Below are 12,072 nucleotides of genomic sequence, written 5' to 3' on the forward strand. Positions count from 1 at the left end.
TTGTTTGTCTTGCAAAGTACAACTAAACCCAACTTTACACTGTGTGATTTCACCCTGTCTTTCTTCTGTAATTTTGTTGTTTACATGTGGGCCCATAGCCCCCAGCTGCACTTCCATCACAGAAATTGTCATGTTGATTTACAGGCTGTCTGTTGTATTTATACTGTATACAAAGCAGCAGGTAGAGGCCCCCTGCCATGCCCCCCCCTCCCCCCATAGCTTCTCTCTGCATGCACAGAGCCACTGAAATGATTTTGTTGCCATCTAGTGGTCGATCACACTCATAACATTTTCTTGTTGGACAAAAACTCACACACACAAACACACACAGAGTAATATTGTCTGATGTTAATTGAAAAACATTTACTTTTCATTGTTCACAGTGCTCAGAGGTTGGCTGTCAGAACAGAAATATACAGTCAAGACGTCAGATGATCAGTTTTGTATACAATGGGCTAATTTTCAAAGGGGCCATTCAAAAATTCTATTACAATGACCAAGCTGGTGATTACTTTTTCTCCGAAGACGTTAAGGCCTTCAGGTAGCTAGCGTGTAGTTAGCAACTAAATAGACATTATGTAAAGATTGTTTTCTCAACTGCTGATTTCAAGGTCAAGAATGAACTCTGAACTTCAGCCTTAAAGTCAACATGGATAAGAAGTCTTAAACCCATTCAGAGAAAATAGACATTTGAACATCTGCAGTTCTGTGACAACTGGTCCATCAGGCTCAGTGTTTCTTGCTTTAGCTTTGCGGCAGGTCGATCACAGTAAAACACAAGGGAAATACAAGGGAAAAAGGACAACAAAAAATGATTGTAGTATTGGGCACCGGGGTGACAATCTTTCAAATCATCAGGCGACTGATTACACTTTATGTGAAGATAGAAATTTAATTTTTAAAACACAGTTAAATCTGAGGTGGAACTGCACCACAGGATTAGTTTATTGAACAAAGTGGTTATTTTTGACCATGGATGATCCTTTTAAGGGGCTGAAAAAAGGGAAACATACCCCCACGTCAGTGCATAAGCATAAAAATGTAAATAACTTTTCTGTTAAATTCTGTGTCCAATCTTATAATGGAAACTACTGTACTCTATATATAATACCAGCTGATCCTGGTTGAATCTCTTCTGACCATCACAGTCAGTTCACTGATTTTATGAAACTAACTTCTTTTTAATAAGATGATACCTATAGTGAATCTGCTATAACTACTATTCTGGTATAAAAACTACAGTACATATTCGTACTTGGTAGTGAAACCAGTATGGCTCAGTGACCCTGTATCAGTGCTGATTCTGAGAGGTATTCAAATACAAGGCAGCCTGAGGCCTGCTATCTTGACAAGATCAACACTGTGGCAGTAACATCGTCAGTAACGAAGAATAAAATGCTGCGGTAGGTTTTAGGTAGCATGAAGTGATGTCTCACAATGTTCTGTTTCTAGTTTAAAAACTATTTGCTCTTGACACAGACAGCTGTACTGGGAGGAAGGTCTAAATAAGAAAAAAAAAACCTCAAAACAAGATTGAATGAGTCAGTGAGCTTTGTCTGTAGCTACTGGTGATCGAACAGGCAAGAGTGTACCTTAGAGTAAATCAAATCAGTCAACAGTGTCAGGCTTTTTAGAGATGGTCCATGACTCCCTGTTACAGTAGAGGCATAAAAAACTGTGATAAGTATGGGGCATAAATATAGTTGGAGTTTAAGCAAAGCTAATACAGTGCTATAGTGAGGACAGGAATAACCTACAAATAACCAGAGCTACAGATAGATATGAATATGGCCACTTTCATACAACTTGGCCTGTGACTTAACTTTATTGCACTGCACCTCATAGAAAAGGCTTATATCACAGTTAGTGTAACTTTTCTTAAAAAAAAAAAACCCATAGAAATGATTTGTTTCATCATTGGTTTTACACTTTTCATGAATATAACTTCTCAGTATCTCAGGTGTGATTATCTTACAGAATAGACTGTATGCAAAATACACTGTTTGTTGGCTGGGTTGTTAGAATCATAAAGCTCAGGTTATTCTTCTGTAATAGCTCAGGGAAGACGTGAAGCCGGAGCCTCTGCTAGCACCGTGTACTAGACGTGAACCTAAAGACTGACAACCTTATCTATACATATTTAGAGCAGACTGGTAAAAAAAAAAATATTGGCATTTCACACTTGGACCAACTAGTATTTACAAATACTTGGTTTTAAGTTACATCAGCTACATACGGATAAGTTTCACCATTGAGATTATATATATAAGTTCCATTTTTAGACAACTGAGAATTGTACACATTTTTAATAAAGAACGATAATATATACTTTTCTGTAACAACCATCTCAATTGATTTGATATTTACTGCAGGATATAATAAATTAGTTATTACAATTGTAAATATCTGTAGCTACTAATTGGCCCAAGTCTGTTCAGAAGATACAGTGCACACAGTGCCTGCAGCAAGTGTAAAAACAAAGTAATATAAAAGCCTTAGAGAGGTAACAGAGCAGGGAGTCAATGCATCAGAACAGTACATTGGCACTTTGGCAATGCTCACTGAGTGTACGACCCAATCTGACCCTGACACTGGTTGGGAGATCAAATAGGAAACAAGCGGCTACAGTACTGTGTGTGTATCTGTGTGTGTGTGTGTGTGTGTGTGTGTGTGTGTGTGTGTGTGTGTGTGTGTGTGTTTAAGTATGCTGGTATGGCTGAAGAAAAACAGGCAACAACAGTTTGATCATGTAAGAAAGCTTGTCCAGAAAATGGTAAAACACCATTACAAAATGTGTTTCGTAGACAGACCAAGTTGCTGTTAAGGCTTTGTTGTGTATGAGCTTGTAAAGTGAGGTTATCAGATAAATAAATGCACCCATTAAGTTGTTACAAAGGTAACACCAGTGTAAGGAGAGTTATGTTTCCCAATATCCACATGCAGTAAAACGGTTGATAACATTGCTTGTGGTGTGTTTTGGCATGTGAAGTGCTGAGGTCGTACATCACAGTATGAAAAGATTATACTGTTTAGAACATTACATGAAAAAAAAAAAAAGGCTCTTGTTTGTGTTCTCCACGTCGGTGAGTCGGGTCAAGTCAAAAACATCCAGCAGAGGGTTGATATCAGAGTTCAAGCAACTCGGCAACAGCAGCTGAAGCCACTTTGTGTCAGTCATTAATTGTATGGGTCAGTCTTACAGGTTACACAGTTAAAACAGAATACGTGTTACAGTTTACAATACCTTGAAATACCAACTTAGTGCTCGAGTTAAAACGCACTTCAGTGAAAAGTAGACAAGCGAGACACTTGTATGAAAGAGCATCCAATAGAAGTGCAAGCTGTACAAAAAAAGAGAAAAAGTGAAAAGAGCTTAATATGTATTGTCTAAAACTTTAAAAAGCATAGTATAGTTGATATATTAATATATTCCTTTAATAATCTTTCATATATTTTATGGCATCTTTTTCAGCACAGTCCAGCTGACTTATTAAATTTGTATATAATTTTGGCTTTTCTTTATTCTTCTAGCAGCATTGTGCAGACACATTAATATTCGTCTTTGCTGATCCCTCTTCTGCCATCAGCCATAACCTTTCCGTCCTATATCTGCATCTCAGTAACTTTGAAGCAGATATCAGGGTTAAAGAGCAAGGCATGACTTTGTCGAATTGGCATTTATTTACTAAGATTATCAATCCATCTGCTCTACCATGGATCTGTCTCCATCTTCTTTTTTTTTCCTGCAGTGCTGAGGGAGCCATTTCTCACTAACCCAGGCCAGACTCCCATCTTGCGCTCCCACTTTCAGAGCCCGTGTACACCCACGAGTGGGAGGAAATACACTGGAGGACAAACAAGGAGCCTCATAAACACTCCTCCTCCATTTACAAAGGAAGATGAAACACCCCAAGAAACAAGAAGAAGATTAAGGGATGCTTTCTCCCTCTCCACCTCCTCCTTCAGGCTCGGGCTCATCAATGTGGGGGTGTGTTTGCGTGTCTAAATGTGTGTGTGCGTAGCGAAGGCGGCTCCAGCGGGCCTTGTTCTTGTGCAGGTGACCCATCATGGTCTGGCTGAGCAGGCTGGTCTCGGTGAAGCGGTACCACTCCAAAAACAGAGGCTGCACAATGTAGGAGATAAAACCTAAGACACATAACAAAGGCAAGGAGAGTGAGAACTCAGGGGGGTGGGGACTGACAGATTTATATGGATCCTGACACTACTTGCAGTCCCTCCTCATCTCTCAATGAGTTGAAGTACATTTTCTCTCAGGGACACATGATGATATAATATTCTTGGTGTATGCCTGTGTCTTTTGTACTCACCTATCTGGATGGCTGGGACAGAGTCCGCCTGCTGGTTACACAGAGGACTGATCTCCAAGTCAAACTTTCTCTCCAGGTCACCTGTTAATAAACAGAATAACAGATCATAATAAAAACTGTCACCAGAACATGCAATAGAAAAGCAGAGATGTAAGAAAAGACGATACAGATGCAGACCTGAATAAAATATTTAATTCATTATGTTTAAGTAGTTACAATCAGTGTGCATCTTAAAAATGTGGCTTAAAACTGGATAAAAAGTTCATTTTGACGCGCATAGGAGATATGTCTCTATCAACAATGAAACGGACTGTTACCATGATTAAAATCATGGATTTCGCTAGGTTTGAAAAGTGCTGGAAACATTTGGGATAATGTAAGTACACAACAAAATATATAACGTAGGTCACACACATGTAGTTCTTGATTTTCAGATCTAAAACACAGAATTTCAGCAGTGACTCCGGTGTCTTGAAGGTATCAAAATCTCTATTTTCTAAATACTAAGGTAGTTCTCTCAAATTATAAAGTTACACTCAAAAATACTTCCAATGTCATAACCATTCTCTCTGATGGTTTTTTCATCTCGGACAGTTTACTCACCCTGTCTGTAGAATTCCTCACATACCCTCTCACTCCACTGTCTGCTCAGCCCCCAAACCCGACACGGGTTACAGACGTCAGCACACTTCAGAGCGATCTGAGGGCAAAGAGACGAGGCATTCAATCATACGTTGCTTTACTGTTCATATGAAAGTTATTTGTTGAAGTATACAGTATAATTCCAAAATTGTGTGAAAAATGCTCACATATACTGTATTGTGGGGCGGATGTGAAGTATACCTGCAGCATAAAATGCCTGTGTGAAGCCAGTTGAAGGTCCAGGTCCTGGTTGTCCAGATGTTCTCTGAAGGTCAACAGGAACTCGTTCTGCCGGCTGATGTCCGTAGCCAGGATGAGAGAGCCCAGCTGCTGCTCCATGTCCTGCCTGCAGAGCAGAGGGGGGAGACAGTCTTGCTCACACTTGACCAGAGTAGGGTATCCTTGTAAAAAATATTTGTTTATATCGTGTGTGTGTGTGTGTTCTTACCACATGTCAGCAGGCAGGTGGGACAGAAGTCCTGACTCTCGCAGCATGCCCACAGTGGACCTCCAGTGGTGACTCTCCAGTACAGATGTGTTCTGTTCAGGATAAGTAATTTTACAAACAGACTCAGTTGCAGCTTTGACACCAAACCCATCGTCACATGTTGAAACACACACTATTAACCAGCACCGCCCCCCGCTGTGTACCTGGTAGAGGGATGCCAGGTGGTGTCTGGTCTTGATGAGGAATGGCTGGTTGACTCCAGGATGGTCCACATCGTGGGCGGCTGCTGCCATCAGACCCAGGAACACATCCAGTGGGCTCAGCTGCTCTGCCAGCTGCAACACAGGGAAGGTCCACAGACACACTCATTTCAGATGAAACCTGATTGCTACGCTCACCTTGTAGAGAGACTTAAAGAATATATAATACAGTGTGGAGTATGAAGACTCTGTGTTTTTCATTGTTTTGGGTGCAATCTAACACCTGAAATTAAAGATGAGAGTCAGAACTTCAACTTAAAAGTTTATGTTTCATTCCAAGTCCAATACGCTGGAGCACTGAGTCTGAACAAACCTGTCCTGATACTTGCACTGCCTGACTGCACTATACATTAGGTTTCAGTTCAGTTGTGACCTTAAGTGTATTTCCGCTTCAATTTGTCTTCTGCAAATCTACTTTTCATATTTCAGCTTCCTTTTGAGAAAAAAAGTGTTTGTTGTAATTAAAATATAATAAAGGACACGGTATAGAAATATACTTACCTCATTATTCAAATAGTTTCATATTTTGCACTGTAAACTGAAGTACTCACTCACAGTTATGGATATTAATTCATAACAGATCCAGATGTGTGTCGGAGCATGGGGATGAATGCTTAATGGTCAGTAAAGGACAAAATGGTATATTGATCGGAGAAGCAGCAGGCTTGTCATCTTATATGAGTGTGTCCTCATTATCTAAAGCAGACCAGGCCGTATGCCTTTCACAAAATATGTGCATCACTAAGTGCTTTACAGAGCAACAAGGACACAAAACAATTACTGTATGAAGGGGAAAGATGCAGAGGCACTTAATCTGGTCAGAGGGCTTCAGGGATTTCTCCAGGCTGTGGATAGATGCGTTGCCGAGTCTAAGCGAGCAGGAATTATCCCTCAGGGAGCAAAGCTAATAGAATATGTCAAGGAGAAACTCAGGTCTAGTGAATTGCTGCAGTGTGTGTGTTTGTGTGTGTGTGTGTGTGTGTGTGTGAGACAGAGGGAGACACACAGAGAGTGAAACAGAGAGGGTGTGCGTATCTGTGAATACAGTATTATTAATTACCTTGGGCTCCTTCAGATAGCAGTACATGGCTTGAGTGACATCCGCTGCATGAACAGCATTGTGATAGGGATTCTGGGAGTGGTAGTCCTCCTGCACCATGCCTGGCAAGACAGGAGATGAGACCATATCCTATTAAACTATTTACCCTTGCATATCTTAATCCAATATTAATGCAATTCAGGAAACACAGCTGAAACATGTCAAAGCCTTAATTTGATTATCAGATCAGTGTAATCCAGTTAATACATAAGATGTTTTGATTCACTGAGGAAAAGATGCAGAATTTTACAATTATTCAAACAGCTGCAACACTCCAGTAAACAAATAACTTGACACAGTACAGTAGCAAAGCTGAGAGTAGGGTGTGTTCAGACATTGGGATTTTAAGGCACAGATAAAAGGCCAAGCAAGTTTAGCATGCTGTGGATACTGGATTAATATCTATTTACCATAACAACATCCGCACACACATCTGTCACTTTATCCATATTAGTTGTTACTGTGGGGAAAATAAACCCAGAGTCTCCTTTTTAATGACTGATTGGCAGAGAAAAAGCAGCCGACATCAGCTTGGGCTTTCCTGAAACGTTAAACCCTGCTCAGCTTTCATGTGTATTCTGTCCTGCCTAAAGAGACGCCGAGTGAACCTTTTACAAAGCAAATGCTTTCTATGTGGAATAGGTGGTGACAGCTGGGAGAAAATGTTATGTGTGATCATATCAGTCCTCCTTACCATTTAGATGTTATAAAACATTCTTAGAAAATGATCATACTTGTGTAAGATACAAAATTTTTATACTTGTGTAATTTGTCCAACAATTTTTTTTTTTTTTATCAAAGTCAGTAGCCAATAATATCAGAGGACAGAGGGTTAATGGGAATTACTGCCACTTTCTTGCAGCTTACCCAGAAACCTGTGCAGTTTGACCATGTCCAGCTGGAAGTGATGAATGAGACCGTAGACATTGAAGAGATGGCACATAAGGGTCACTAGGCTGTTACCTAAAACACACACACACACACACACAAATACTACTATGTCAGAGGACACATACAGTAATGTCAACTTTACAAAACTATAACAGTGAGAACATTTTTTTTTCTTTTAAAGTTGCATGTTAAAACAAAACAGTAAAAACAAGGTAAAGAAATGGACAGTAGATAACACGGTGACAAAAACAGGATTTTATTTTACATAAATTGAGAAAGTGAATAATGTTGATAAGTCTTCTTACCATTTGTAAGACGATCAAAGAGGAAAATGTCAAAGTTCCATGTGCCTACTTTTGATAGCATATGCTGTAACGAAAGGACAAAGTTATCAGAAGTGACCTGTGATTCACATGCGGTGCATTTGTGATACAGAGACCTGGGGATACCTGCATGTCTGCACCTCTGAGTGTATGTACATGTGAGTGTGTGTACTTACCCCAGCCTGTCCTAGATAGTCGTCGTCCAGCAGGTGTAGGGACCCGGGGGTGTGGGGCACTAAACCCCTGAGCAGCCTGGAGGCGTGACAGTATCTCTGGAAGCTCAGCAGACGCTTCACCTTTCTCCTGTTGCCGGACTCTACCTCCCCCTGCTGGGCACTGGCTGAAATTACAAAGACACAACATTTATTTTATCATTAGCAAACAGAGGACCTGACAAATGGTGGTGGTGCAGTAGTGACGGATACACATCTAATAAAAGCAGTTTTAGGATTTCCTGAATTGTATGCAGATCCGTCCAAACACCCAAATCCTTGGTCTTGAGTAATTAGTGAGAGTTCTTGCCCCATCAGGTAAGTAGACATCTGTGTGACCCACTTTTGAAAAAACACACAGTACACTTAACCTACATTTAATGCACAATTACCCTGATTCTGTCTCTGAGCTGTATTCAGAGACAAGTGTATCCCATAATTCATCATTCTACCACTGGCAATAATCAACAAATACACAGTCAAGTTAAAGTTCATGACATGTTGGAATCAACCTTAATACCACATCTGTATAAATGATAATGATGTAGCGTGAATATCATAAATATATCATGAATCTATATCATATCATATAAGCTTCCTTCTTTTATTTTGACAATGAGTTTGATTTTTTAAAAATCCTGAAATAACATCACCTTATGTCTCCTAATTTATGTAGAAAAAAGTACCCAGTGTAACAGCTTTATTTCTTGCAACCTCCATTTAAATGAAACTAAAATCAAAAAGGATCAGGGCTAGAACGACACATATCCATCTATTTATGTGAGCGGTGGGATGGCCTCATCAACCACGTGTTTCGAGACATTCTCTGAAAATCCTCCACTAATTTGCAGTCTTAATGGGTATCGGATGTCATTTCCCAGAAACTCATCACATCCGACTGAGTGCAAATACTGGGACAAAGCCTTGGTCTTGTTTGAAAAATGGGGTGTGAACCAAGAAATGAGTATGAGTTTCATTTAGTGTATTTTCTTCATATAACTGAGGTACTTTTTATGCAGGTATCACATTTATATGAACACTTATTCCTGTTATGGGTAGTCACAATAATGATTACCCTTTGTGTGTTACCGTATAACCAGATAGAACCATTTCTTTCACCATTAGAAACTTTGATTGGAATTCCTGGAAACAGTTTTTTTAACAACAAAGGTGATTTCTGAGTAAATGAATAAATAAGGGTTTTATTAGTAGACTTACAGCTGTGTTCGACTTAAATAGGTAAGGAGACTTACTTTTCAGGATGTGCAGGTCAATCAGCGGGTAGGAGCCTCGTCTCTCAGCCAGCAACACACCAGCATGACCAGTGCTCAGTCTGCCATCAGCTACATGAGAGGGAAAGAAAGAAGGGAGAATAAGGAGAGGATGGAATATATAAATATTTGGTGGTTTTATGGATGGTTTTGTATTGGCCATATTTGGTAAACATGCCCAACCCCCCCCAAAAAAAATCCATGAATCAAACATTCAAGGAGAGAGGAGAGAGATGAGGGGGGTGTAGAGACTCAGCAGAGCAGAGGCGATAGAAGGCTAAGTCGAGCAGCCAGCAGGGTGACGGGAGGACAACAGAGCAAAGTGTTCCCCCGGTGCCATACATAGATGTTCAACATGATCAGCCTCATAAAAGCAGATTTAGAGTCGTCTTTAAATCAGCTTCTATTAAACAAGAGGATCTTTGACTTCGCTGAATCACCAGGACATCATGCATCTGGTCTGAGTTTGCCTGAGGAGAATGGATTTCATGCCACGGTGCAGCTGTTATGGTGCATGTCTGAACACTTATTAATTACCAGACTGGTGCTGCGTTTTGTTCATACAATAATTGTTCTTGTTCTTACTGTAGTGTCACACTGACGCTGATCGTTTGATGTGGTAAATTTTTAAACAAAGGTCGTTCATAACCCTTGTGCTCCGAGCAGAAGGAGTGGAAATGTTGTTTCTGCTACAAAACAAAGCTTTTCTGTTTGACTCTGAATCTAAAAAAAGGAAACGTGTACTTCTCACATTTTTTGAAGTGCCCATTTATTTTGGAGATGCTGACAGCACATTGTCTCCTGTCTACTGTATGAATTCTTTCCACAGGAAGAGTCCCAAAAGTAACCTTCATTGTGTGAGCACCTATCAGATGGAGAGGGAACACAACAGCATAACAGATCCTTGAACACTGAATACTGCCTCTATTAAAATGCACAAGAGGCCAGTGACAACAAGGCACAACAAAACTAGGCTCTAAGTCACCGCATACATGCACACACATGAAATTTACACTTGAATGAGCTCCAAACTATGGGAATACTGAATAATTTACTGATCAGATGTGGGGAACTGGAGCGTATTATGTCCCAGAGGTTGCCAATTCACATCACCTCTGTGACTCCCGCTTGTAAGAGCAGCTAAACTATCTGTTAATGGGGCTGGAGTCACTGTGGTAACTCCCTCAGGTTGCCAGATCTTCCCTTGCAAGTGTGGGTGGCCAAAAACCAGAGTTTGCAGGCAGGCGTTGTGGTTTTGGTAAATGCATGTGTGCAGTGTAGGCAAGATGGCTATACATAAAACATATGGAGGAAAATTGGCATCATTCCCTATTTATGCATGTTATAGTCAACCAAACAAATATAAACCACTTGGGGGAAGTGACTCAGCCTGTTAAAGTGAGGCAGAGGTCCTGCTGGCCTAGTTTGAGCAAGAAAAGGGGGAAAGCCTCTTTGCTTTTTTATCCTGCGCGCTGGCAGGGAAGGAGAGGAGGAAATACACCATCTGGAAAAAACACCGCAGTAACACTCAGATCACCCCCTACACACAGACACACATACACACCAGCCTCTGGCTCTCTTCCTTCGCTATAGCTATCTCTCCATACTTCTATTTTATGTGTCACTCCATCCTTCTTTCCTCCCCTACTTCTGGATCCCGTCTCCACATCCTCCTTTCTCTCTCTCTCTCTCCATCACCACCCCCTCAACCTTCCCATCATCCTTCATTCCTTCGTGTTCGACAACAACTCCCCCTCTCCCCATCTGATCCATCCTTTCGTCTCGCCCCCCTCCGCCCCTCTCCTCTTTCCCTCTCTTCTTTTAACTCTTTGTGTGGTAAATAGGTCATTGTCCCCATGCTGAACAGAACTGGGTCACTTAGGATGAAAACGTGAATCAGTTGGAAAGGGTGTTTAAAGATGTGGCAACGCACACGCGCTTTGTCATCAACCTGTGCACGAACGCTCACGGAACGCACACACAGTTGCAAATGAGGCCAAATCCCTGATTCAAAATGCGAAAAACAAGATCACACACTTGGCGCGCGCACGCACTCTCGCATGCGTGCACACACACATACACACACGGCTCTGGTAGGAATATGTTCACTTGGTTTCACTGAATCTCTCAGTGTTTATGGCACAACTTGTGCTTTGGGGCTGTTTTCCTTCTCAGAAAGAGACGGTCAGACACATCGATGCCATATGCAGCATCAACACTCGAATACAAACGTGCTTTAAACACACAGTGGCCGATGATGCTTCCTTCTGCCTGCAACTGCTTTATGGGGATACATAAATACATACAGTGCATCCATGCAGCTGGCAGTGATGTCCAGACACAGTTAACTCAGTGGCAGAGCTAACACATTCTCTTTCTGTGTGTTTGCAACAGCAGACAGATGTGTGACATGACCTAAGGCAGCAAGTAACTATTATTTTCATTATCGAATAATCTAGCCAGTTATTTTCTTGATCAACTGATTAATTATTTTGTCTATACAAATGTTAGAAAATAGCTAAAGAAACTCTTCAAGCCCATGTTGACATATTCAAATATCTTTTTTTGTCCAAGCAGCAGCCCAAATTCGAAACAACT

The 12,072-nt window shown here is 40.8% G+C and overlaps 1 protein-coding gene across 3 annotated transcripts in view; it reads right to left on the reverse strand.

Annotated features, from left to right (window-relative positions):
• Nucleotides 1-338: 338 nt before the first annotated feature.
• Nucleotides 339-12,072, reverse strand: part of LOC111651208 (3',5'-cyclic-AMP phosphodiesterase 7B) — a 28,465-nt gene continuing 16,731 nt past the window's right edge. For all 3 annotated transcript variants that reach the window (XM_087172625.1, XM_023401170.2, XM_023401169.2), the window contains 11 exons: nucleotides 9,457-9,546; nucleotides 8,168-8,331; nucleotides 7,974-8,037; nucleotides 7,645-7,740; nucleotides 6,739-6,839; nucleotides 5,622-5,753; nucleotides 5,419-5,510; nucleotides 5,172-5,316; nucleotides 4,932-5,028; nucleotides 4,329-4,409; nucleotides 339-4,146 (listed from right to left, as the gene is read on the reverse strand). In XM_087172625.1, coding sequence (XP_087028751.1) covers nucleotides 3,929-4,146; nucleotides 4,329-4,409; nucleotides 4,932-5,028; nucleotides 5,172-5,316; nucleotides 5,419-5,510; nucleotides 5,622-5,753; nucleotides 6,739-6,839; nucleotides 7,645-7,740; nucleotides 7,974-8,037; nucleotides 8,168-8,331; nucleotides 9,457-9,546 — 1,280 coding nt within the window. In that variant the 3' untranslated portion in view covers nucleotides 339-3,928. The remainder of the gene's footprint in view (nucleotides 4,147-4,328; nucleotides 4,410-4,931; nucleotides 5,029-5,171; nucleotides 5,317-5,418; nucleotides 5,511-5,621; nucleotides 5,754-6,738; nucleotides 6,840-7,644; nucleotides 7,741-7,973; nucleotides 8,038-8,167; nucleotides 8,332-9,456; nucleotides 9,547-12,072) is intronic.

Source organism: Seriola lalandi, unplaced genomic scaffold, assembly GCF_002814215.2.
Source record: "Seriola lalandi dorsalis isolate HSWRI2012SDOR001 ecotype SW California unplaced genomic scaffold, Sedor1 jcf7180002053531, whole genome shotgun sequence".
Lineage (NCBI taxonomy): Eukaryota > Metazoa > Chordata > Actinopteri > Carangiformes > Carangidae > Seriola > Seriola lalandi.